At 36.5% G+C, this 27726-nt stretch overlaps 2 protein-coding genes and 1 long non-coding RNA gene across 4 annotated transcripts in view; 2 read left to right on the top strand and 1 right to left on the bottom strand.

The window, feature by feature from the left end:
- LOC145715120 (uncharacterized) overlaps positions 1 to 27726 on the bottom strand; it is a 353021-nt gene that overhangs the window by 250141 nt on the left and 75154 nt on the right. The gene's annotated exons all lie outside the window — the stretch shown is intronic.
- LOC145715116 (uncharacterized) lies at positions 173 to 19873 on the top strand. The gene is made up of 11 exons (XM_081794711.1): positions 173 to 296; positions 4839 to 4943; positions 5762 to 5815; positions 6930 to 7034; positions 7704 to 7757; positions 8662 to 8766; positions 17891 to 17944; positions 18585 to 18689; positions 18866 to 18919; positions 19189 to 19290; positions 19803 to 19873. The coding sequence occupies exons 1-11, from the start codon at positions 173 to 175 to the stop codon at positions 19871 to 19873; spliced, it is 933 nt and encodes a 310-aa protein (XP_081650837.1).
- Positions 20545 to 27726, top strand: part of LOC145715118 (uncharacterized) — a 42625-nt gene continuing 35443 nt past the window's right edge. Inside the window, exons 1-6 of the mRNA XM_081794714.1 lie at positions 20545 to 20651; positions 21454 to 21507; positions 23409 to 23507; positions 25852 to 25905; positions 26949 to 27053; positions 27583 to 27633. Coding sequence (XP_081650840.1) covers positions 20591 to 20651; positions 21454 to 21507; positions 23409 to 23507; positions 25852 to 25905; positions 26949 to 27053; positions 27583 to 27633 — 424 coding nt within the window. The 5' untranslated portion in view covers positions 20545 to 20590. The remainder of the gene's footprint in view (positions 20652 to 21453; positions 21508 to 23408; positions 23508 to 25851; positions 25906 to 26948; positions 27054 to 27582; positions 27634 to 27726) is intronic.

Raw genomic sequence — 27726 nt, 5'->3', positions numbered from 1 at the left:
TTAACCTTACTACTAAGGGGGGTCTGTGAATAGGCTTTAGAGAATATATGACCCCCCCTGAAATGATATGTAATCTTTGTGAACACTAGCATATAGCTCATGAAATTCACAACAGGGCATGTGTCTCTAAAAGGTTTATGAACCTCTTTTTTGAAGTTACATAATTTTCTTCATGGACTCTCTTTCCTTAGATGGGAAAGTCAATGTCAACGACTTGAACGCAATACTGGATAATATGGGAATCAAGCTCTCAGATAAGGAACTTGAGGCTCTGACTCAAAATCTCCCTGGTGATGGTGAGCAAGTTTCCAGATACCATAGTTCCATGTTGGGAGAGCTTGGACAATAAAGGTTGCGGGGAAAGGGCCCTTAGGAATGGTAATCTACACTGATAGTAAGAAGCTATAAATATGGGCAAAGCATGTAAAGAGCATATAAGCAGCCAGCTACCAAGTCACCGTGAAAACATTGCCCTTTGTATGAATGTCTTTTATGTTCTTTACCCATATTATGGTCACTAGAAGACAGTCTTCCACATTTTAAAAAGAAAAATGCAGGCCACTTAGATGACAGTACTTCTGAATTTCTTCCCATTACTAATGCATATAGCTTTGAAATAGTATAGAACTATAAGTAAAATTAATATTTTTGAAATGGCATGTTGTTATGTTTAGGCTTTTCTTTCTAGTATTAATGAAGCCAATGAAAACTGAGTAAATTAATAGCCTAGAAAGATATTCTTCAGTAAATAGTTCTTAAGTAAGCATATATAAAGTACTTAAGATAATGCCTGGCACATAGTAAGTTAGGATTTATTATATTTACTCCGACATTGTCTTTCACAATATTTCATGAGTCTTTTATATCTCATTATGACTTTAATTTTCTTCTACAGTTGATAGGAGGACTTCTCCTAAAACACCGATGAAGGAACTGCAAACTTTTACAGGTAAATGAGAAGTTGATGTAAATCTAGGGTTTCAGTCCTTTATAATAGTTTTTTTCAGTGGTATTTCTGGTATCTTATAAATTCTGATGTTTTATTTTTAAATATATGAATCATGGATTGACATTAGGAAAGTTTCTACACTAGGATACAAGACTATATGTCAATTTTAAATCCTAAGTTTTCTGTTACTTGTGCAAGTAATATGCTTCGGGTCACAAATGTTTAAATGAAAAATATCTAGAAATGTATAGAAAATGGCATGGTGAAGCTTAGAAATGATCAAGATAATGTATTCCTGATATCATCAATAATTCTTACCAAAGCAAATGTTTTTGAAGAATAATTTATATAAGAATCTGCGTTATCTTAATTCACTCATCAGATTTTATTCTGAAAGTTGTTTTTTTCCAGCTTTAGGAAAAATGGTCTTCAATTTATAATAAATGTGGTATTTTATTACCATAAGATACCATAAGATACGCTCATAAAGATATGCTTTATTACCATAAGATATGCTCAAGGGTTCTGCAATTGAGAATATCTTCGCCTAACACCTCATCTTGAAATTAGGATATCATTAAACTTCATAGTACATATTTTACAACTTGATATAATACCAGAGTTCCGAAAGCTTATATGTCTATTGTTCCCTCTCTTAAAAGATGAGAAGGTTGATTCTAATAACCTGAAAATTTTCCTGGGAAGCCTGGGGATTGAGCTCACAGATCAGGAAAAAGAGAAGCTACTGAAAACACTGCCAATTGATGGTGAGATTGATAGAGGTGTCATGGAGGTCTTTTGTTGGTCTTTAGGTCTGTGCAAATATTTTCAACTTTGTTTCTATTTATTTTTCCCCAAAAGTATAAAAGAAAAAATATTAAATTGAGTTATAAGTATATAGCAACCTGTCACTGTCGCTTAGAATTTATATTGGAAGTTAAATAACCCTTTAGACAAGAGTTGACATTAACAGATAAACATATTGTTACCTATCAAGCTACTAATTTGTTCATATCATGAGAAGAGAAAAAAAAAGAAAGATTGGAGATCCATGAAAAAAAAATAAAGATGGGAAGCAGAAATTTAAAAGCAAAGGGAAGCTATACTCATGTTTGAGCAAGGAGACTTCCTCAGGTACTGGAATAAAGAGGTTTGTCACAAGGAGAGAGGTTTCTGTTTCCAACCTTCATTATATCAGATGAAATAAACTAAAAATTAGAGACAACTCTTCTTAAAATGTTATTTTTGAAATTGTTTATTTAAATTATTATTTATTTCACACCATTTTTGCGATTTCATGTTAATTTCCCCATTGCATGAATTATGGCTTTTCTTACAGCTGCTGGAAAGGTATATCACAACAGGTTGCTAAAGGGTGTGAAATCTCTCAATGGTGAGTAAGACCTAATTAAAAGTCATACTGTCTGACATTCCCCAACTTGACAATTTTATTCCAATTATGAATCCTGGCTCCTCACTTTGGTATCATTCCTTATTTATGATTCTTGCAGTCTACCCACATTTTAACTGATAACAGCGTATATTTTATCTTGTAGGAAGTTCCATATGGAACTTGCATTTTTTTTCAACTCTGTACACCCCTTCTCTATGCACGAAAAAATCACTTCACCTTAAACAAACAAACATAATAAATAAATAAATAGAAAGTTGATATGCATGCAGAATTTTGGCATAATACACTTTTTTTTCATGTTCCTACCTTCTATCTTTCCTAAGGGGGAAAGGTTCATGTAAATAACCTGGACAACACCCTTAAAAAATTGGGACTTGAGCTCACGGAAGAGGAACTTGCAAAGCTGTCAAAAAATCTACAAGTTGATGGTGAACACTACAGATGACCTCAGGCCGTTTTTTAATTTTTCCTTTATATCTGATATGTTTGAAAATAGATTTAATTGACAGATACATGTTAGAAAGCTTGGAGGAGAGCCCAATTTTATTTTTTTTACTGAAGTCTTTAATTTTAATTCCAATATAGTTAACATAGAAAATTATATTATTTCAGGTATATAATATATTAACAATTCTATATATATGTGATAAGTATACTCTTTAGTCCCCATCACCTGTTTCACCCATTCCCGCACCCACCTCCCCTCTGGTAACTACCAGTTTGTTCTCTATAGTTAAGAGTCTACTTCTTGGTTTGTCTCTCTCTTCTTTTTTTTTTCTTTGTTTACTCATTTTGTTTCTTAAATTTCACATATGAGTGAAATCATATAGTATTTGTCTTTAACATTTCTCTTAGCATTATACTCTTTAGCTCCATCCATGTTGTTGCAAATGGCAAGATTCCATTCTTTTTTAAGGCTGAATAATACTCCATCATACACACACACACACACACACACACACACACACATGTTCTACGTCTTTATCCATTCATCTATTGATGGACACTTGGAGGAGAGCCCAATTTTAAAGTCAGAATAAATCTTGGATCTTCATTACAATTAACCTAAAACAGCATCACCTCTCCGTAAATATACCAAAAACTGCAGAGGGTGCTGTCAGGACTCTAATAGTCTAAACAATAAGAAAGCAAAATAATAGGGATCTGAAAATCTATTTATAGAGAAGTCAACAAGCCATTCTTCTATCTATCCTCCTGTCTAATGAAATCTTCATTCGAAAACGTGTTCAAAGATTTTTATCATAGTGCATGAGACCTTCAAGCTCCATCTGCCTGTGTGGACATATCTTCTCTCATTTTTCTACTGTTCCAGCCATGTTGAGCTGCTTGTAGTTTTACCCACATAGCATGATGTCCCTGGACATTTTTCTCAACTTCTCCTCCATGTGAAGGCTCTTCCATCCTTCCATATTTCGTATCAACTGCTCTGATACATTAATGTAGTTCACACACATCTCCTGCAGGAAGCAATCTTAGAACATACCAAGCTGGATTAGTGGTCCCTTCCTCAGCTGTTTGTGGGTACATGAAGTAAAGTTACCAGAATACCTGGCCAACTCCAATAGTATCTTCAGCTATGGCTTATAATGGCATCCAAAATACTAGGAAGAGCACACTTTTCCTGACCCAGTTTCTAGTATACAAGAGACCTTTGTATTGATGGAGATCATCTTAACCCTGAGATCCAGGCATTTTCTAAATGGTCTCAGGTAAAATGAAGATGTAAGGAATTTTTAATGGAATTGTTTCCTTAAAATATATGTCTTAAATTTGTCTTCTGGGCTTCTGACATTATTTTCATTGTGCCTTTTCTTGTAGCTAATGGAATGGTTGGTCTGAAAGAGGTGATGGATGGAGTAAAAGCTACTACAGGTAAGAGAGAAATTATGAATCTAAAACATTTAGTATTTATAATAATTACATTTCATCATTATTCCTCAATTGCCATATTAGTTATGGCATTTATTTCTTGGTTCATTAAATTACTAGCAACTCATTTGTTTTCTGGTATATTTTTTATTTGTATATTTTGTTCTTCTCTTTTTTAGAATGGCCAAACTCTGTACTAGTGAAATAATATATGAAGTAAAATTTTGATAAAGACTACAGATAACTGACAAAAAATGAGACTAACAGATCTTACCTTATTTTATACATTTATTTGAATAAGTAATTTATAATATTCCAATTGAATAGCAGATACATAATGTAAATCTCACAGGGTTCAGAGTTGCCTTGCCATTGTCATTGTGACTGTGACTTCTTTTATTAGCACTTAGAGATCAAATTCTTTTTCTGTGAAAGTCATCGTCAGTATATTTGGAGAGGTCTCATTGGCCTATGCTCTTTATTCTGTACCGATTCAATCTATATAGCCATAGATTAATTTTCCCTGTTTGGAGTCATTAGATGATCCTTTAAATTCGTATATGTAATGATGTCTATTTTTTTAAGGAGGGGAGGTTGATGTCAAAGATGTGAAAGCTATTCTGAAAAACATGGGAATAGAGTTCACAGATAAGGAACGTTTGAAGCTGCTGAAAAATCTGCCTTTCAATGGTAGGCATTTATATACTGATGTGACCTTAAAGTGTTCTTTGAAGCTTTTAAAGATTTTTTAATTTAAATTCCAGTTAGTTAACATACAGTGTAATACTAGTTTCAGGTGTACAATTTGGTGATTCAACACATCCACACATCACCCTGTGCTCATCTCAAGTGCCCTCCTTCATCCCCATCACCCGTGTCACCCTTCCCTCACCATCTTCCCCTCTGGTGACCATCAGTTTGTTCCCTATAGTTAGGAGTCTGTTTCTTGGTTTGCCTTTCTTTTTTACCCCGTGTTTGTTTTGTCCCCTCTTAAGCTTTTTTTTTTTTTTTTTAGAAACTCAAACTATCCCCATTTGCTAAGATGCAACAGTAAATAAACAAGCAAATGCCAAACAAAATAATTTAAATGTTCACTTATTGTAGAGGGAAATTTCCATCTATGCAGTTTAACTCTCTGTTTTGGAATAATCATCCCCATGATGCTGACTCATGCCATCAAGGGGACTACATTTCTGAGGCTACCCTTACCTTTTTAGATACCTATAGGCAGTTGTGGGAAGCAACCAAGGGAAAGAAGTGGTGTTAGACCGGAAGGGGATAAAAGGTCAGAGGTGATATTTTCCAAAAAAGCTGTGCATGTTATAGAGTGCCTTGTATGCTAAATTTTAGATAGACTTACCATATTATAAACTTTCCCTAATTTTCTCTCAAACTTTATTTTAATGAGGGAAGTTTCTAGGGCAAATCATGAAAATCTCAGTTTTACTAGAGTTTTAGTGAATAGCCACATCATTTCTCTATGACCTTAATTGTGTTCTTTTTTATAGATGATAACAAGGTCTTTAAAAACAGGTTGCTAGATGGTGTGAAGTCCCTTAAAGGTGAGTGAGAAACATAATAAGAATACAAATGAATATGAGATCTTCATTTTATACTGTTTCCAAGATATGAATTTGAATGCTGCCATCTGTCATATGTACTGATTGCAAATGTATGCTTTTTTGGACCTCAATCTTTATTTTAGCAGTTGAATCTGATGTTCTATCTTGGAAGTAAAGCACCACACTTTCTTGTCATATTCGAAATTTTCAGGAAGAGAAATATCAAATTTCATGTTTACATGGGAAAAAATATAAATGATTAGCAGTGATTCAGAGAACTTAATAAATAGAAAAAACTAAATTGGAAGTTCATTCATCAAAAGTCAACCTACTATTGTTTAGAACTACATAATGTTTGCCTCCAGTACCAGAATTCCCTAAGCATTCATTGAACATCATTTTTTTCAACCAGATTTTTTTTAATTCATTAAGAAAATTGAGGCTGGCAAGAGTGATAGCCCTCAGCTTTACATCTTCAATCCCTCCCTATTCAGGTATCTTTAAGCACACCCATGTTAGTATAAAGGATGAGTGAGAAGTCCCTCTTCCTCCTCAAAGCTTACCAGGATGCCCTTGACTCCACTGTCTCCCATATCTTTTAAGACCTTGCCCCACTGGCCATTTTCAACCTCTTCAGCCCATTTACATGTTCAACATACACCATCCTATAAAATAAGCAAACTAGAACTCTCCACACCCCTTTTTGGCCACAACTCAATCTCTTTCTTCCCTTTTTCATCCATTTCTTGAGAGACTTTTCTGTACTCTGAGCCCATATTTCTGTACCTAATTCTCAAACTAATTTCAGTATTAAATGCCATTTAAAACCTTGTGTTTCTGTAGGCTGGTCCCCAAGACAAGTCTCAAGGGAAGTAGCCATAGTTCTAAATTTGTAATTGACTGCTTAAAATATTTTGTCTCTGTGCTAAAATTGTTGAACATTAATTTATTTTTTTCACTTTAGAGCAAACATTTTCTGTTTGGTCCGAAGCAAATTTTGTGAATAATGATCTACTGCTTAAGAAATTCACAATGGGATATGTGTATCAAAAAAGTGTAAGAACTTCTCTTTTGAAGTCATTTAATATTCTTTATGGACTGTCACTTTTCTTAGGTGGGAAGGTCAATATGAACAACCTGGGCACTGTTCTGAACAACCTGGGGATAAAGCTTGCAGATACGGAACTTAAAGATCTGGCTGAAAACATGCATGTTGGTGGTAAGCATATTATCATATATACTAGTTAACCCTAGAGAGAGGTTAATTACAAGAAACTTGGGTGGGGGGGGGGAATGCCCTTTTTCATAGGGAAAAGGGAAGGCCCAAGAGCAGTGTGAGACACCATATCAATGACTAAAACACAGAGAATGTCATTTGAGGTTATGAGTATCCAGTTAACAAAGTCAAAATTAAACCAGTTTTTTATATGTGTGATATGTATGACTTTTATGTTCTCTGTAAGTATCATGTTTAGTAGTTGAGTCTTTCCAGTTTTGAATACAAGAATGCAGATTCTTTAGACACATTCACTTCTAAGTAACTTCCCCTTACTAACACAAATAAATTTGAGATATTATAGGCCAAACTGCACCATTGCGATAGCGTGGTTTTCATGTTTAGAATTTTCTTGTTATTCATGCTTGTCTTAGAATAAAAGTTGAGTAGAATAATAATCTAAAAAGTGTGTTCAAAAATATTTGTTTAAATAAATATTAGCAATTATGATGGGGCCTGACACATAGTTAAGTGCAACTGTTATAGTTCTTCCCATGTTTTCCCACAAACTTTTGTATTATATCTAGAATGTAATATTTGAAGTCTATATAATATATGAGATCCATAATATATGGGATCTATAATATACTGCGATTTTATCTTCTCTTATAGTTGATGAGAAAATTCCTCTAGAAACACTGATGGAAAACATCACAGATTTTACAGGTGACTGAAAAGTTACTATAAAATTAGGATTCCAATTATCTACATTAAATTTTGGTTTTTGCTAATATTTCCTGGTACTTCATCACTGACTTGTAAATTCTGGCATTTCTCTATATTTATTAATGAAATATTTGCTTCTAGTGTTACATGTATTGATATAAAATTATCTGATTTTGCAATGAAATTACCATACTATTTCTTGCTTTCAAATTCTACAATCTCTGTTGTTTATGCCAATAATGTAATTCACTTCGCCAGTGTTTAATAACCACAGTATAGAATGGCACAGCAAATTAGAGAGTGAAGCCTAAAATTGATGGAAGTAATGAATTTATTGTATTTATCATATAATTCTTATTTTTTAAATTAAAATACTTTTTCAAAGAAAAATTCATATAAGCATCTATTTTTTTAATTAATAGATCAAATTTCAATCTGAAAGTAGTCTGTCCTGATTTTAGAAGACTCTCTTGTTCACATTAAGAAAATAAATTTGACCTATCATCTACATTGATTCTGTAGTTGAAAATGTTTGTTTGTTTTTATTACTGTAGTTTTCAGTCTGAAAACAAGGAGATGGTATTAATTATCCTAAAATAACTTTTTTCATTAGAAATAATTACTATTATCTGGAGGCGCCTGGGTGGCTCAGTCGGTTAATCGTCCGACTTCAGCTCAGGTCATGATCTCGCAGCTTGTGAGTTCAAGCCCCGCATCAGGCTCTGTGCTGACAGCTCAGGGCCTGGAGCCTGCTTCAGATTCTGTGTCTCCCTCTCTCTCTGCCCCTTGCCCACTTGCTCTCTCTCTCAAAAATAAGTGATAAAACATTTAAAAACTTTAAAAAAAAAGAAATGATTACCGCTATCTGAAATGAAGATGTATACCAAATTTCTTATTTTCAAAGGTGAGAAGATTGAATCTAGTGAGCTAAAAAATGTTCTGGGAAATCTCGGAATTGAGCTCACAGATAAGGAACTAGAGAAGCTGCTGAAAATCCTGCCAATTGATGGTGAGTCATACAAGTGTCTGTGGGAGCTTCCAGGGAAATTAGATTTTTACAGATCTGCATGAAAAGTTTCACTTCTTCTCAAACATGATGGAACATTTTTAAAAAACTAAAATGTAAGCTACATCTTAAAACAGTAAGTGTCGTTTAGAGTTTATTTTAGAAGCCAAGCAACTCCTTAGATGTAAGTTGCCATCAGAGCCAACAAATGTCTACTGTCACCCTTCGGGGCTTATACCATAAGAAGGAAAAAGAGAGGGATAAGCGGGCAATGGAAGAAATTAAAAATAAAAGAATTAAAAAGAAAGGAAAGAGATATTTGTACAGTACAGTAGGCCCACTCAAGGGGACCAGCTTATCATATTGAAAAAGCCTTCTCTTCCTTAATTTCACTGTTCTATAAAGATGAAAATTTTAGGTGAAACATTTTTTAAAAAATTTTTAATGTTTATTTTTTTTTGAGAGACACAGAGTGATAGAGCACGAGCAGGGGAGGGGCAGAGAGAGAGAGGGAGACACAGAATCCGAAGCAGGCTCCAGACTCTGAGTTGTCAGCACAGAGCCTGACGCGAGGCTCAAACTCACAAACTGCGAGATCACGACCTGAGCCGAAGTCAGACGCTTAGCCACCTGAGTCATCCAGGCACCCCATAAGTGAAATATTTATAATGGTACTACTGAGTTATCATCCACATATTGTACAAGTAACCCAATATAGCATACAATTAAGTGAATTCTGATGTATTCACCACATTCATCACAACAATCAATTTTAGAACATTTTTATTATCCCAGAAAGATATTCCATACCTATTAACAGTCACCTCCCAATTTCTCCATCTCCCTCAGCCCTGGGCAACCACTAATCTATTTTCTGTCTCCATCAGTTTCCCTATTCTGGATATTCCACATAAATAGAATCATATAATATGTGGTCCGTAGTGACTAGTTTCACTTAACATAATGTTTTCCAGGTTTATCTCTGTCCTGTTATGTATTAATACAGTTGATGCTTGAACAACACAGGGGTAAAGAGCGCTGACTCCCTGTGCAGTCAAAAATCTGTGTATAACTTTTGACTCTCCAAAAACTTAACTGCTAATTGCTTACTGATGACCAGAAGCCTAACTGATAACATAAAGTCAATTAACATACATTTTGTTGTTATATGTATTATATACCCTATTCTTACAATAGGTAAGCCAGAGAAAATAAAATGCTAATAAGAAAATCATAAGGTGGGGCACCTGGGTGGCTCAGTCAGTTAAGCGTCTGACTTGAGCTCAGGTCATGATCTCATGGTTTGTGGGCTCGAGCCCTGCATCAGGATCTGTGCTGACAGCTCTCTCTCAAAACTAAATCAACATTAAAAAAATAATTTAAGAAAATCCTAAGGAAGAGGAAATACATTTACAGTGCTATACTATAAAAAAAAAACCACGTATAAATGGACCTGCACAGTTCAAACCTCTGTTTTTCTAAAGTCAACTGTACTTTGTTTCTTTTCACTGCTGAAAAATAGGCTATTCTATGGATATAACACATTTTATTTATCCATTCATCGGTTGATACGCATTTGGATTGTTTCCACATTTTAGCTATTATGAATAATTCTCCTATGAACGTTCATGTACAAGTTTTTACATGGGTATATATTTTCATTTGTCTTGGGTATATACCTAAGAGAGAAATTGTTGGGTCATATGGTAATTCTGTGTTTCACCTTTTGAGGAAGTGCAGGCTGTTTTCCAAAGAGGCTGCATTACTTTCCATTTCCACCAGCGGTGCATCAGAGTTCCAGTTCCTCCACATCCTGGTCAACACTTGTTACTTCTGTCCTTTGATAATATCTTAGTGGGTATGAGGTGGTATCTTATCTGGTTTCGACTTGCATTACCCTGATTGCTAATGATGTTAAGCATCTTTTCATGTGAATATTGGCTAAACGTATACCTCCTTTGGAGAAAAATCCACTCATAACCCTCATCCGTTTTTAAATTTGGTTATCTTCTTATTATTGAATCGTAGAAGTTCTTTATACATTCTAGATACAAGTCCCTTATATTTTCTAGATATAAGTTCCTTATCAGATACATGATTGCAAAAGTTTTCTCCTGTCCTGTGAATTATCTTTTTACTTTCTTGACAGTGTTCCTTGATGCACAAAAGATTTTTAACTTTGATGATGTCCAGGGTATAACTTTTTCTTTTGTTGCTTGTGTTTGGGTGTCATATATTAAAAAAATGTCTAATCTAAGGTTAAGAAAATTTACAGTTATGTTTTCTTTCAACATTTTTATAGTTTTAACACTTATAATTAGGTCTTTGATCCATTTTGAGTTACTTTTTGTATAAAATGTGAGATAGGGATCCAAAAGAATATTCTCTTTGCATGTGACTGTCCAGTTGTCCCAGCACCATTTATTAAAAACACTGTTCTTTCTTCATTGAATGTGCAAGTACCTTTGTCAAAAATCAGCTGACCAAACATTGGAAGGTTTATTTCTGGATTGTAAATTCTATTCCATTAATCTATATATCTAGTTTTATGCCAGTACCTCCCTGTCTTGATTATTGTCACTTTGTAGTTTAAACTGAAAAGTGTGAGTCCCCTACTTCTTTTTCCTTTTTAAGATTATTTTTGCTTTTTGGAGCCTGAGCTTTACCATATGAATATTAGGACCAGCTCATCAGTTTCTGCAAACAAACCAGCTGGAATTTTTTATAAGAATGTATTGACTCCATGGATCAGTTTAGGGAATATTGTCACATTCACAGTATTAAGTCTTCCAATCCATAAACATAGGATGTCTTTTCATTTATTTAGGTCTTATTTAATTTCTTTCTATAATGGTTTATAGTCTCCAGAGTATAAGTTTTGTACTTCTTTTGTTAAAATTATTCTTTTTTTTTTTTTTTTACATAGTTCTTTTTTTTTTTTATTTTTTTTTTATTTTTTTTATTTTTTAATATATGAAATTTACTGTCAAATTGGTTTCCATACAACACCCAGTGCTCATCCCAAAAGGTGCCCTCCTCAATACCCATCACCCACCCTGCCCTCCCTCCCACCCCCCATCAACCCTCAGTTTGTTCTCAGTTTTTAACAGTCTCTTATGCTTTGGCTCTCTCCCACTCTAACCTCTTTTTTTTTTTTTTTTTTTTTTTTTCCTTCCCCGCCCCCGTGGGTTTCTGTGATGTTTCTCAGGATCCACATAAGAGTGAAACCATATGGTATCTGTCTTTCTCTGTATGGCTTATTTCACTTAGCATCACACTCTCCAGTTCCATCCATGTTGCTACAAAAGGCCATATTTCATTTTTTCTCATTGCCACGTAGTATTCCATTGTGTATATAAACCACAATTTCTTTATCCATTCATCAGTTGATGGACATTTAGGCTCTTTCCATAATTTGGCTATTGTTGAGAGTGCCGCTATAAACATTGGGGTACAGGTGCCCCTATGCATCAGTACTCCTGTATCCCTTGGATAAATTCCTAGCAGTGCTATTGCTGGGTCATAGGGTAGGTCTATTTTTAATTTTCTGAGGAACCTCCACACTGCTTTCCAGAGCGGCTGCACCAGTTTGCATTCCCACCAACAGTGCAAGAGGGTTCCTGTTTCTCCACATCCTCTCCAGCATCTATAGTCTCCTGATTTCTTCATTTTGGCCACTCTGACTGGCGTGAGGTGGTATCTGAGTGTGGTTTTGATTTGTATTTCCCTGATAAGGAGCGACGTTGAACATCTTTTCATGTGCCTGTTGGCCATCCGGATGTCTTCTTTAGAGAAGTGTCTATTCATGTTTTCTGCCCATTTCTTCACTGGGTTATTTGTTTTTCGGGTGTGGAGTTTGGTGAGCTCTTTATAGATTTTGGATACTAGCCCTTTGTCCGATGTGTCATTTGCAAATATCTTTTCCCATTCCGTTGGTTGCCTTTTAGTTTTGTTGGTTGTTTCCTTTGCTGTGCAGAAGCTTTTTATCTTCATAAGGTCCCAGTAATTCACTTTTGCTTTTAATTCCCTTGCCTTTGGGGATGTGCCGAGTAAGAGATTGCTACGGCTGAGGTCAGAGAGGTCTTTTCCTGCTTTCTCCTCTAAGGTTTTGATGGTTTCCTGTCTCACATTCAGGTCCTTTATCCATTTTGAGTTTATTTTTGTGAATGGTGTGAGAAAGTGGTCTAGTTTCAACCTTCTGCATGTTGCTGCCCAGTTCTCCCAGCACCATTTGTTAAAGAGACTGTCTTTTTTCCATTGGATGTTCTTTCCTGCTTTGTCAAAGATGAGTTGGCCATACGTTTGTGGGTCTAGTTCTGGGGTTTCTATTCTATTCCATTGGTCTATGTGTCTGTTTTTATGCCAATACCATGCTGTCTTGATGATGACAGCTTTGTAGTAGAGGCTAAAGTCTGGGATTGTGATGCCTCCTGCTTTGGTCTTCTTCTTCAAAATTACTTTGGCTATTCGGGGCCTTTTGTGGTTCCATATGAATTTTAGGATTGCTTGTTCTAGTTTCGAGAAGAATGCTGGTGCAATTTTGATTGGGATTGCATTGAATGTGTAGATAGCTTTGGGTAGTATTGACATTTTGACAATATTTATTCTTCCAATCCATGAGCAGGGAATGTCTTTCCATTTCTTTATATCTTCTTCAATTACCTGCATAAGCTTTCTATAGTTTTCAGCATACAGATCTTTTACATCTTTGGTTAGATTTATTCCTAGGTATTTTATGCTTCTTGGTGCAATTGTGAATGGGATCAGTTTCTTCATTTGTCTTTCTGTTGCTTCGTTGTTAGTGTATAAGAATGCAACTGATTTCTGCACATTGATTTTGTATCCTGCAACTTTGCTGAATTCATGTATCAGTTCTAGCAGACTTTTGGTGGAGTCTGTCGGATTTTCCATGTATAATATCATGTCATCTGCAAAAAGCGAAAGCTTGACTTCATCTTTGCCAATTTTGATGCCCTTGATTTCCTTTTGTTGTCTGATTGCTGATGCTAGAACTTCCAGCACTATGTTAAACAACAGCGGTGACAGTGGGCATCCCTGTCGTGTTCCTGATCTCAGGGAAAAAGCTCTCAGTTTTTCCCCGTTGAGGATGATGTTAGCTGTGGGCTTTTCATAAATGGCCTTTATGATCTTTAAGTATGTTCCTTCTATCCCGACTTTCTCGAGGGTTTTTATTAAGAAAGGGTGCTGGATTTTGTCAAAGGCCTTTTCTGCATCGATTGACAGGATCATATGGTTCTTCTCTTTTTTTTTGTTAATGTGATGTATCACGTTGATCGATTTGCGAATGTTGACCCAGCCCTGCATCCCAGGAATGAATCCCACTTGATCATGGTGAATAATTCTTTTTATATGCTGTTGAATTCGATTTGCTAGTATCTTATTGAGAATTTTTGCATCCATATTCATCAGAGATATTGGCCTGTAGTTCTCTTTTTTTACTGGGTCTCTGTCTGGTTTAGGAATCAAAGTAATACTGGCTTCATAGAATGAGTCTGGAAGTTTTTCTTCCCTTTCTATTTCTTGGAATAGCTTGAGAAGGATAGGTATTATCTCTGCTTTAAACGTCTGGTAGAACTCCCCTGGGAAGCCATCTGGTCCTGGACTCTTATTTGTTGGGAGATTTTTGATAACCGATTCGATTTCTTCGCTGGTTATGGGTCTGTTCAAGCTTTCTATTTCCTCCTGATTGAGTTTTGGAAGAGTGTGGGTGTTTAGGAATTTGTCCATTTCTTCCAGGTTGTCCAATTTGCTGGCATATAATTTTTCATAGTATTCCCTGATAATTGTTTGTATCTCTGAGGGATTGGTTGTAATCATTCCATTTTCATTCATGATTTTATCTATTTGGGTCATCTCCCTTTTCTTTTTGAGAAGCCTGGCTAGAGGTTTGTCAATTTTGTTTATTTTTTCAAAAAACCAACTCTTGGTTTCGTTGATCTGCTCTACAGTTTTTTTAGATTCTATATTGTTTATTTCTGCTCTGATCTTTATGATTTCTCTTCTTCTGCTGGGTTTAGGCTGCCTTTGCTGTTCTGCTTCTATTTCCTTTAGGTGTGCTGTTAGATTTTGTATTTGGGATTTTTCTTGTTTCTTGAGATAGGTCTGGATTGCAATGTATTTTCCTCTCAGGACTGCCTTCGCTGCGTCCCAAAGCGTTTGGATTGTTGTATTTTCATTTTCGTTTGTTTCCATATATTTTTTAATTTCTTCTCTAATTGCCTGGTTGACTCACTCATTTGTTAGTAGGGTGTTCTTTAACCTCCATGCTTTTGGAGGTTTTCCAGACTTTTTCCTGTGGCTGATTTCAAGCTTCATAGCATTGTGGTCTGAAAGTATGCATGGTATAATTTCAATTCTTGTAAACTTATGAAGGGCTGTTTTGTGACCCAGTATATGATCTATCTTGGAGAATGTTCCATGTGCACTCGAGAAGAAAGTATATTCTGTTGCTTTGGGATGCAGAGTTCTAAATAGATCTGTCAAGTCCATCGGATCCAATGTATCATTCAGGGCCCTTGTTTCTTTATTGACCGTGTGTCTAGATGATCTATCCATTTCTGTAAGTGGGGTGTTAAAGTCCCCTGCAATGACCACATTCTTATCAATAAGGTTGCTTATGTTTATGAGTAATTGTTTTATATATCTGGGGGCTCCGCTATTTGGCGCATAGACATTTATAATTGTTAGCTCTTCCTGATGGATAGACCTTGTGATTATTATATAATGCCCTTCTTCATCTCTTGTTACAGCCTTTAATTTAAAGTCTAGTTTGTCTGATATAAGTATGGCTACTCCAGCTTTCTTTTGGCTTCCAGGAGCATGATAAATAGTTCTCCATCCCCTCACTCTCAATCTAAAGGTGTCCTCAGATCTAAAATGAGTCTCTTGTAGACAGCAAATAGATGGGTCTTGCTTTTTTATCCATTCTGATACCCTATGTCTTTTAGTTGGCGCATTTAATCCATTTACATTCAGTGTTATTATAGAAAGATATGGGTTTAGAGTCATTGTGATGTCTGTATGTTTTATGCTTGTAGTGATGTCTCTGGGACTTTGTCTCACAGGATCCCCCTTAGGATCTCTTGTAGGGCTGGTTTCGTGGTGACAAATTCCTTCAGTTTTTGTTTGTTTGGGAAGACCTTTATCTCTCCTTCTATTCTAAATGACAGACTTGCTGGATAAAGGATTCTCGGCTGCATATTTTTTCTGTTTAGCACACTGTAGATATCGTGCCAAGCCTTTCTGGCCTGCCAAGTTTCAAAGGAGAGATCAGTCACGAGTCTTATAGGTCTCCCTTTATATGTGAGGGCACGTTTATCCCTTGCTGCTTTCAGAATTTTCTCTTTATCCTTGTATTTTGCCAGTTTCACTATGATATGTCGTGCAGAAGATCGATTCAAGTTACGTCTGAAGGGAGTTCTCTGTGCCTCTTGGATTTCAATGCCTTTTTCCTTCCCCAGTTCAGGGAAGTTCTCAGCTATAATTTGTTCAAGTACCCCTTCAGCACCTTTCCCTCTCTCTTCCTCCTCTGGGATACCAATTATGCGTATATTATTTTTTTTTTAGTGTATCACTTAGTTCTCTAATTTTCCCCTCATACTCCTGGATTTTTTTATCTCTCTTTCTTTCAGCTTCCTCTTTTTCCATAACTTTATCTTCTAGTTCACCTATTCTCTCCTCTGCCTCTTCAAGCCGAGCCATTGTGGTTTCCATTTTGTTTTGCATTTCGTTTAAAGCGTTTTTCAACTCCTCGTGACTGTTCCTTAGTCCCTTGATCTTTATGGCAAGAGATTCTCTGCTGTCCTGCATACTGTTTTCAAGCCCAGCGATTAATTTTATGACTATTATTCTAAATTCACTTTCTGTTATATTATTTAAATCCTTTTTGATCAGTTCATTAGCTGTTGTTATTTCCTGGAGATTCTTCTGAGGGGAATTCTTCCGTTTGGTCATTTTGGAGAGTCCCTGGCGTGGTGAGGACCTGCAGTGCACTTCCCCTGTGCTGTGGTGTATAACTGGAGTTAGTGGGCGGGGCCGCCGTCCGACCCGATGTCTGCCCCCAGCCCACTGCTGGGGCCACAGTCAGACTGGTGTGTGCCTTCTCTTCCCCTCTCCTAGGGGCGGGATTCACTGTGGGGTGGCGTGTCCCGTCTGGGCTACTTGCACACTGCCAGGCTTGTGTTGCTGGGGATCTGGCGTATTAGCTGGGGTGGGTAGGCAAGGTGCACGGGGGCTGGAGGGGCAGGCTTAGCTCGCTTCTCCTTAGGTGATCCACTTCAGGAGGAGCCCTGTGGCAGCGGGAGGGAGTCAGATCCGCTGCCGGAGGTTTGGCTCCGCAGAAGCACAGAGTTGGGTGTTTGCGCGGAGCGAGCAAGTTCCCCAGCAGGAACTGGTTCCCTTTGGGATTTTGGCTGGGGGATGGGCGGGGGAGATGGCGCTGGCGCCTTTGTTCCCCGCCAAGCTGAGCTCTGCCGTCCGGGGGCTCAGCAGCTCTCCCTCCCTTTGTCCTCCAGCCTTCCCGCTTTCCGAGCAGAGCTGTTCACTTATGACCTCCCAGACGCTAAGTCGCGCTTGCTGTCGGAACACAGTCCGTCCAGCCCCTCCGCTTTTGCCAGCCAGACTCGGGGGCTCTGCTTGGCCGGCGAGCCGCCCCTCCGCCCCGGCTCCCTCCCGCCAGTCCGTGGAGCGCGCACCGCCTCGCCGCCCTTCCTACCCTCTTCCGTGGGCCTCTCGTGGGCGCTTGGCTCTGGAGACTCCGTTCTGCTAATCCTCTGGCGGTTTTCTGGGTTCTTTAGGCAGGTGTAGGTGGAATCTAAGTGATCGGCAGGACGCGCTGTGAGCCCCGCGTCCTCCTACGCCGCCATCTTCACAATACTACTCTTGTTAAAATTATTCTTAGGCATTTTATGCTTTTCATGCTCTTGTAAATGAAATTGCTTTCTTAAGTTTTCTTTTCATTTGCTTGTTGCAACTCTATAGCAATACAGTTGATTTTTGTATGTTGATACAAGACTGCATTTTCTGCTTCTGAAATTATTCAGTTCATGCTATTTTTGTGAAACTCATATTCATTCTACCATTACATGAATTATGACTTTTCTTACAGCCAATGGAAAGTTATATCGTAATAGACTACTGAAGGCTATGAAGTCTCTCAAAAGTAAGTAAAAAACAAAATTATAAGGCATGTTATCTAGGTCTCCAGATACACCATCCAAGGATGAATCTTGGCCCTATCTAAGCTTTTAATTATAATTCTTCCAGCATAACTACATCTTACCTGCTGTTAATATATACTTTCTCTTGGCAGGAAGTCCACTGTCTTCTTAGATTTTTTTCAACTTTTTCTCAGGAAGAAAAACCAACCCTGGCAAAAACAAACAAAAAACCCTGGTTGTTATTGAAAAGCAATGGTCAGCTACAATAATAACTAATAAGTCAAAACATAACCCTACTTTTTATGCAGAGTAATTCAGTTAGTGGTCTGCAGTTCTGTTTGTTCCAGCACCTTAACCTTGTTTTACTTTGTAGGCTTGTCCACAAGAATAGACTAAAGGAAATACAGTTCTGACTCCATTGACTTTCTATTTGAGTCTTTAAGTGGAAAAGTCTATTTGGGATTTCAGCCTTGTCAAAGTGTAATAATAACAGAGGCATGAAATATATTTTATCTTTTGTTTCTTTTGTTTTAATAGTATGTGTTCATTAAAGTTAATAATAGTTTTCCTAAAAAACATTTTTACATTTTACTATTATACAACTTTTTTTTTCAAATGTCGCTTTACTGTCTCTTTCCTAAGATGGGAAGATTAAAAAGAATTACCTCCATACTAGTTTGGGAAATATGGGAATGGGGCTCACAGACGAGGAACTTGCTGGATTGTCAGGAGACCTACAAGTTGATGGTGAGTGCCAAAGATAGCATTCAGGATCTATTTATCTTGATCTTCGATTTAAAGGAGTATCAATTAAAATTATGTTGTGAGACAGATTTAGCTGGACTTTATTATACTCTATAAACAAAGTGTATCTTTTTCTGAGCTCATGTCATTGACTACATGTCTCTTTTGGACTTCTGTAGCAAACGGGAATGTTGATCTGCATGACGTGATGGAAGGAATGAAAGCTATTACAGGTGAGCACAAAGTCACTATAAACCTAAATTCCCATTAGAACACTAACTATATTTTACCATTAACCTTAAATGCCATTTTGATTCTGTTACTGTGCTCCTTATTATAAATATTTGTCCAGAGTCGGGCTTTGTGGTATTCGTGTTTTGGTAATAAAATTTTAGCTTCAAGTCTTGGTAGGAAGACCCTTACTCTCTTAAAAAAATAATCTAAAAATAACTTTTTTAGACTCACTAAATTTCCCTCACGAGCCTTTCTCTTTCTGATTAAGGGAAAGTTGACATCAAAAACCTGGAAACCGTTCTAGGTGACATGGGAATCAAGCTCACAGACCAGGAACTTGAAGATCTGAAAGAAAACCTGCCAGTCAGTGGTGAGCACGTGAGATACCATTGGATTTTGAGCTTTCGGTGTTATGTACCGTTAGCAATGAAAGGAATGGAACGAGGGAACTTTCTACGCAGAAGAGGTCCAGATTGTAGATGGGACAAGAACACTGACAAAGAAGTTGAGAATGTAGTATTTGGACACAGGTGGCGTGGCTACTAGAAGAGTCTGCGAAGTTCTGAGGACAACAAAGTTTGCCTTTACAAAATGGCCGCTTTTGAATCTCATCTTTTTGTTATCAAATTCAAGAGTTGATATTTTATGAAATAGAAAGTCAAATTTACATTTTTTAAATAAGTATATTTTTAATATTTTAAATCTTTTCTTCTGTTCTATACTGAAGCATATTCTGAGTAAATGTTTGTTGAATGGCTATTTAAAGTGCATAACAAAATGCCCAGTAACAAAAGGCTGTTATAATCTGAAGGGGAGGAGAGCGTTCTTACGCTATTTTATATCACTTTATGAGCTTCAAGTTATGTTTTTTTTTGGTTACAGTTGATAATACAGTTGCTCTGAAAACTTTGAAGGATGAAGTGAAAGCTTTTACAGGCAAGAATTTGTTATAAATGATTTGCAACAAATTGTGATTGACACTAAAAATTTTAATAGCATTTTCTCAAAATTCTACTACTGCTTTACAGATTCACATACTTTCAGTATTCATTTTGATAAATATGTGCATCTACTGATCAACATCTTAATCTAACATTATCTGGGTTTATAAGTAAAACAAAAGGACTATTTCTTCATTGTAAGTCATATATTCTTTGATGCTTTTTTTTCAGTAAAAGTGCCTGGCTCTTATTTATAGACCCAAACCTAGATGATCACAGCAAAAGCAGGGTGGAGCTTTAGAAATAAAAGTCCATTACCAACAGCTAATTACATAGTTTTAACAAAGTAAAGTAAAATATGTCATACTTTGTTAATTGTGTCTTGTATCATACTAACCGTCTCTTGACCTTATTTCTGGATAATTATATGACCAGATTTGCTTCTGTACTATGTGATATCATTCCCAGTGTTAGGGATACATCCCATTTGCTAATATTGAGGGACAAATTCTATTTTTTTATTTAGCATTTGACTCTTTTTAGTAGCAAATCTTTCACTCCATCTTTCCTTTTCATTCTGGTATCAGAGAAAGGACTAGAGCAGCAAAAGTAAATGTTTAGACCATGTTAAATAATAAGATTGTCCGTTAATAGTTTAACCTGTAACTATTCTGTCTTTTCAAAGGAGAAAAGGTTGATTCCAGGGACCTACAAAATACTCTAAAAGACATGGGGATTGAGCTTACAGACGAGGAGGCCAAGCAACTGAGGAAAACACTGCCCCTTGATGGTAAATAAATGCCACATAAATGCCACCATGCCTTCCAGGAAACCTGACTTTATGGGTCAGTGCGAGCCATTCTCAATCTTTGAGTAGTACAGTTTTGTCTTAAAATGCCATAAATTAATAGATAAAGGCACTTCTGACTTGAAAAGAAATTCTTTCAGTACCTCTTGGAACACAATCTGAGATTCATCGCTACATTGCCATATAGTAATCTGAGTGATTAATACTATCCTCTCAGATTGGTATTAGTTTTGCAATAAGAGCAAGGAAACATAATGAAGGAGAAAGAGGACATCAGTAGAATAAAAAGGAAGAAATATTTTAATGTATTTTTTAGAATTGCACCATGGGAGAGTTTAATAAATGTCTCTAATTCCAAAGAATGGGTAAGTTTGTCACTGTGGAAAACATCTATCTATCTATCTATCTATCTATCTATCTATCTATCTATCTAGAGCACACGAGCAGGGCAGGGGTAGAGGGAGGGAGGGAGGGAGGGAGAGAGAGAGAGAGAGAGAGGGAGAGGGAGAGAGAGAATCTCAAGCAGGCTCCACAGTCAGCACAGAGCCTGACATGGGGTTCAGTCTGATGACTGAGATCATGACCTGAGCCCAAATCAAGAGTCAGATCCTTAACCGACTGAGCCACTCAGGCACCACAAACATTTATATTTTTAAATGTCCATATCGTATAACTATAAAATAGATGCATTTTTAAAGCAAATCATTGAAATGTATCTTTCTACAATCATATAATTTGTAATGTTTTGGTTTTCTGGAGATCTGAATTGTACTTTTTCTTACAGCCCACGGAAAGGTGTTTCAAAGCAGGTTGCTGAAGGATGTGAAGTATAATAAAAGTGAGTAAGAAGCACAAAGATGAGGCATATGAAATATCCTTAAGCATTACATTTATATCACTAGAATATAACACCTTATTTTGCTTCTTGTACCACATCTATGTTTTTGCTGGTAGTAATCCTTACTTTATCTTAGATGAAAAGTTCTCTACTGCATTGTGTTTTTGAAGCTTTCTCTGAAGAAACAATTATATGAACAGAAATAAAGATGGAAGGAAAGGAAGGAAGGAAGGAAGGAAGGAAGGAAGGAAGGAAGGACGGCAGGCAAGCGTGTGCAAGGGAGGAAGGTGGGAAGGAGAAAGGAAGAAGGTTTGGGACTTACTCCAAAATGTGAGCAGAAGCAGACAAAACAATCTCAGAGTAAGAGTTTAGGAAAGGACTATAATCTCTCCTTCTTGGTGGAGATTACTGGTTATTGCTCTTTAGTTACACTTGCTCAGCCCTGCCCCACCTAACTTTTTCCTGGGCCTGTATGTTTAACGTTTGAGGAAACAAATTCTAATTCTAACTCTGCTTTTAACTCTTTATTTTTTTTTAATTTTTTAATGCTTTTTTATTTTTAAGAGAGAGACCGAGAGAGACAGAGTGCGAGTGGGGGCGGGAGGGAGCAGAGAGAGAGGGAGACACAGAACCCAAAAGCAGGCTCCAGGCTCTGAGCTGTCAGCACAGAGCCCAACGTGGGGCTCGAACTCACAAACCATGAGATCATGACCTGAGCTGAAGTTGGACGCTCAACCAACTGAGCCGCCCAGGTGCCCCTGCTTTTAACTCTTTAAATTGTAACTCAGCTTGTAAAGAGTTGTACATATATATTGTAGTTTTGTTCTCTGCTTGAAAATTTTAGCAGTTATGCTAGATTGTGAAGTCATTCTCTTTTAGCAGTATATTCATGTAACAGCACCAACTATTACTATCTTAAAGAGATATTTGCACCCCCATGTTCATTGCAGCATTATCTGCAATACCCAAGACAAAGACACAACATGTCTCTTGACAGATGAATGAAGAAAATAGAATAAATATATATAAATATGTACATACATAATACATAATAGAATATTATTTGACCGCAGAAAACAAGGAAAGCCTGCCATTTTCAACAAGGATGAAACTTGAGGGCATTATGCTAAGTGAAATAAGTCAGACAGAAGAAAACAAATACTATATGATACCTCCTATGGGTGGAATCTAAAAAACCAAACTCATAGAAACAGAGACCTGATCGGTAGCTGCCAGAGGCAGGGGGTTGGGGAGAGGAATAGGTGAAGGTAGTCAAAAGGATGCAAACTTCCAGCTATAAGAGGGGTAAGTTCTGGAGATATAATGTAAGGCACGTTGACTATAATTAACAACACTATCATATTTTTGGAAATTGCTAAAAGAGTAAATTTAAAAGTTCTCACCATACACACAACCAAAAATGTAACTATGTGAGATGACAGATGTGTTAACTAAACTTATTGTGGTAATCATTTTGCAGTGTATATATATACATATATTGTACACCTTAAACTTATACACTGTCATATGTCAATTATTCAATAAAACTGGGGGAGGGGCGCCTGGGTGGCTCAGGGGTTGAGCGATGGACTTCGGCTCAGGTCATGATCTCGCAGTTCGTGAGTTTGAGCCCCGCGTCGGGCTCTGTGCTGACAGCTCACAGCCAGGAGCCTACTTCAGATTCTGTGTCTCCCTCTCTCTGCCCCTTCCCTGCCCATGCTCTGTCTCTCTCTGCCTCTCAAAAATGAATAAACATTAAAAAAAATTTTTAAATAAGATAAAACTGGGGGAAAGGGGGAAAACATTAATGTCTGTTAGTTGAAGATAATAATATACGTTCATGAATTTTTCTAAATATTTTGTATTCATTCCATTTTTTCTTTCCTTTTCATGTTTTCAAGGAGGGAAGATTGATGTAAATAACCTGGACCCTGTTTTAGAAGCTATGGAGGTCAAGCTGACAGAAAAGGAACTGAATCTGTTAAAGGATCTTCTGCGTGGTGAGCATTATAGAAAACACTGTGATTTTAAACAGATGTGCTTGCAGGATTAATTTTGACTGTTTCAAAAGTTTAAATTATTTGTTGCCTGAAGACATTCAAATAGCTTGCAGAAGAACTCAGGGGGTAAAAAGGCTGTTCTTTTTTTTTAGTGTTTTTTTTGTTAATGTTTATTTATTTTTGAGAGAGAGCCAGACAGAATGTGAGTAGGGGAGGGGCAGAGAGGGAGACACACAACTCGAAGCAGGTTCCAGGCTCCAAGCTGTCAGCACAGAGCCCAATGCCCAGGAACCGTGAGATCATGACCTGAGCTGAAGGTGATGCTTAACCGACTGAGCCACCCAGGTGCCCCAAAGGCTGTTCATTTTTGTTGCTTTAAAACCTCTCATCTATTTCTTTATACATCTTGGACTAGGGGTGGATGCTAGTGAGAAGGGGAGGGATTTTTGTTGTCTGGTTTTACAAAAATAGGATCTGCAATGTGGTTTTTGTTTGTTTGTTTGTTTGTTTGTTTTTGCTGATCCGTATATCACTGCCATTCACACCGTGGTGCAGAACATCATCCATGAGAGGCTCCACTCCTCAGTGCCAAGGCCGTTGTGTGTACCTGCCAAATACAGTCCTCTCTGTGTTCTGACCATTGAGCCGGATGGCTTATTCGCTTATAAAAGAATATGAAGATTTGACAGCCACTAAGTGCACCTGTCATTGACACAGGGTTCTCAAAACTAAAACCTAGAAATGCCACACACCTATCTGTGCCTTCAGGAGAAAGCTCTGTGTGTCAAATCTTAATAATGCAGTATGTCCTGTGTAAAGAGGAGCCTGTGTAGATTGGCACATTCTGAGGAATCTGTCAGTGTAAAGTGGTAACATCTGCCTTTTTTATTTACAAATGTAAATGAAATGTAATTATTCAGCCATTCCTCATTTCTCTATTCATAGATATTGAGATGCTTTCTTTTCTGGTCACTATAACAAAGAAAGTTAACAGAAAAATATGTGTAGTATTACAATTTTTAAAAAATATATGTAATACACTTTATAAACATAAGAAAGTTCTGGAAGGCTATACACAAAACTGTTAGTAATAGTGAGGAGAGGTACTGAAGCTGAGGAGAGGTAAAAGAAGGGACATTTACCTTTTCTTAAACGCTCTTTTTTTTTTTAGCCTGTTACACAAAGTATGTTTTAAATTCTACTTTTTTAAGCTTAATTTATTTTGTTTTTAATTTAAGATGAATACATGGGGTGCCTGGGTGGCTCAGTTGGTTAAGCGTCCAACTTCGGCTCAGGTCATGATCTCACGGTTTGTGAGTTTGAGCCCTGCATCAGGCTCTGTGCTGACAGCTCAGAGCCTGGAGCCGGCTTCGGATGCTGTGTCTGTCTCTCTTTCTGCCCCTCCCCTGCTCACATTCTGTGTGTGTGTGTGTCTCTCTCTCTCTCAAAAATAAATAAACATTAAAAATTTTTTTAAAAAGATGTATACAAATGGTGTGGTAAAATGACAGGATTTTGGCTGTTTTTTTATCTACCAATTAGGTTCAGCGGATCACTAAATTGACCACTTAAGTAACTAGTTCCTATCAAATATCCCTCACTGCTTAACATTGGTCTCTACCTGCCCATTGCATCAACATGTGGTAACACAAGATAACAATCCTAACGAATACTGAGAGATACATAATTTTAAAAAGTGAGGAAAGTAAGATTGAAGGATTACTCAAATCACACAAAGCCACTAACGAATGTGGGCCTGGCAGAGTTAGAACATTTAATAATTGAAGAAGAAAAATTGTACATGAATAATATGTACATGAATAATATGATAGGACATTCAACATACAGTGTTTTCAATCTCAAAAGATTTTAAAGGACCTCTTGGAACAAAGTCAATCTTTTGGTAAAGTTTATTTTTATACGTCTCATTTCAAAGTTCAAAAGCTGTGGAGTACAATAACCTAATTTGCTCAGAAAAAAATCACATCCCAACACACTTGAAACAGTCGGCATTGAATTCATTGTTTCTTCTAAGAATCATGGAATAGTTATAACGTGAATTTTCTTAAATATTAGGTGAAATAAACTTTGACAGTTTTCATCTTTATTATTTAATGAAACCATTGAAGATCTTTTTTTTTTTCATTATTTATTATTAAATCTTGGTCCTCATTGCTAATGAATTATTTTCCTTGGTCATCTTCTGGAACCAATCTTAGATTGGTTAAATCTTAGATTTAAAAAAAAAAATCTTAGATTAAAAAAAAAAAAAAACCTCCTGTCCTATGTATCTTTTTTCTGAGTCCATGTTATTATTCTTCTCTGATTAAACTTTGTCTTACAGGCTCTAAGAAAGTTGATCTGCAAAAACTTATGGAAAAAGTAGAGGATGTTACAGGTGAGGAAAAAGTTACCAAATACATATGATTCTGATTCTTTACACATATTCTTCCCTGTTACTTTATATTCCTTTTAAATTATGATATTTTGGGGCACCTGGGTAGCTCGGTCAGTTAAGTGTCTGACTCTTGATTTTGGTTCAGGTCATGATCTCACGGTTCGTGAGATCAAGCCCCGCATCTGGCTCTGCACGGAGCCTGCTTGGGATTCTCTCTGTCCCTTTCTCTCTGCCCCTCCCCTGCTTACTCTCTCTCAAAATAAATAAGCATTAAAAATAATAGTAAATAAATTAGGCATAATTTTTAATAAACTGATTTCCTGGACTTTGGTTTTTCAGGGTTTTCTTTTTTTTTTTTTAAGTTTTTCTTTAAATTCTAGTTAGTTATCATATAGTGTAATATTGGTTTCAGGAGTAGAATTTAGTGATTCATCACTTATGTAACACCCAGTGCTCATTATAACAAGTGCCCGCCTTAAAACCCATCACCCATTTAGCCCATCCCTTGCCCACCTCAGTTCGTTCTCCATCAACCCTCAGTTTGTTCTCTATAGTTAAGAGTTTGCCTCCCTCTCCCTTTTTTTTCTCCTTCCCCTGTGTTCATCTGTTTTGTTTCTTAAATTCCACATAGACTGAAATCAGAAAGTATTTGTCTTTCTCCGGTTTGTCGATGCTTTAACAACAAAACATAGTGCCATATTTTGTTAGGCCCTATAATCTCATTTTTTCCAGATTTTTACTAAAAACATTAGTGCAATAAAAAGAGACTAAAGTTTTATTACCTACTAGTAATCTCCCACAACAGAATATTATGAAATGCATTACTATGCACTCTGTTATTTTGTCTCTATTATTACTAAAGTTATGGAAATAAACACTTTAATATTTTACCATAACTACAGTCAAACAGGACTCATTTGACTTTATTATGTATTGAGTAGTTGGTGCTAATAATTAAACAGTAATAAGAGATTTCATTATTATTTAGAATAATTAGATGGTTCTTTAAAATCTCACATGTTACCATTTCTGTCCTTTTAAAGGAGAGGAAATTGATGTCAATGACATGGAAACAGTTCTAGGAAACATGGGAATAGAACTCACAGATAAAGAACTCTCACAACTGGTGAAAAATCTGCCAGTTGATAGTGAGTATTTAAAAAAAAATGTAGTCATACAGGGAAGTGTATTGTTAACTTGTGAAAACTTGTAAAATTGTCTCTATCTTATTGCTTGTCAGAAATAATTTCATGATTCATGTTACATAATTTTAAATGACTATTATATGTTAAAATTTTCTCTGTGCCAAATTTATCTTTAGTTTGAGAAGTAACCGTTGTATCATCGTGGCTCCTATCATCAGGATTCAGTTATATTACTTATAACTTTTGAGTCTATCAAGAGATGTAAAATTTAATCCAGAATAAATGAGAAAAAGAGAAAGGAGTGATCTAATAGGGGAAAATGAAAATATCACAAAAGAAAAGTAAAAGATATTTTTCAGGATGGCAGAATGTCAGTATCCCCATCCCTTACAATTTCATTATTTGCCACTAAATCAGAAAATTTCTAAGGCAGTTCACAAAAGATGTCTTACTGAAATTGCTGATTTCTTACTAGACAGTAATGAAATTCCACATTGCTCTTCTGTGATCTGAATAGTCCTTTTCCTTACAGATGGAAAGGTCTATCGAAGAAGGTTGCTGGATGGTATAAAGTTTCTTAAAGGTAAGGGAGAAACTTAACAAAACACAAATGAGTCTGAGATCATCACGTTTGGCATTTAGACTAATTCCTTGTGATTAAATTGTCAACTCTGCC

This window comes from Panthera onca, assembly GCF_046562875.1.
Source record: "Panthera onca isolate mPanOnc1 chromosome E1 unlocalized genomic scaffold, mPanOnc1 haplotype 2 h2.Chr16_ul_10, whole genome shotgun sequence".
Taxonomy (NCBI): domain Eukaryota; kingdom Metazoa; phylum Chordata; class Mammalia; order Carnivora; family Felidae; genus Panthera; species Panthera onca.
The sequence above is the reverse complement of the archived record's forward strand: the minus strand, read 5'-3'. Positions and strand labels throughout refer to the sequence as shown.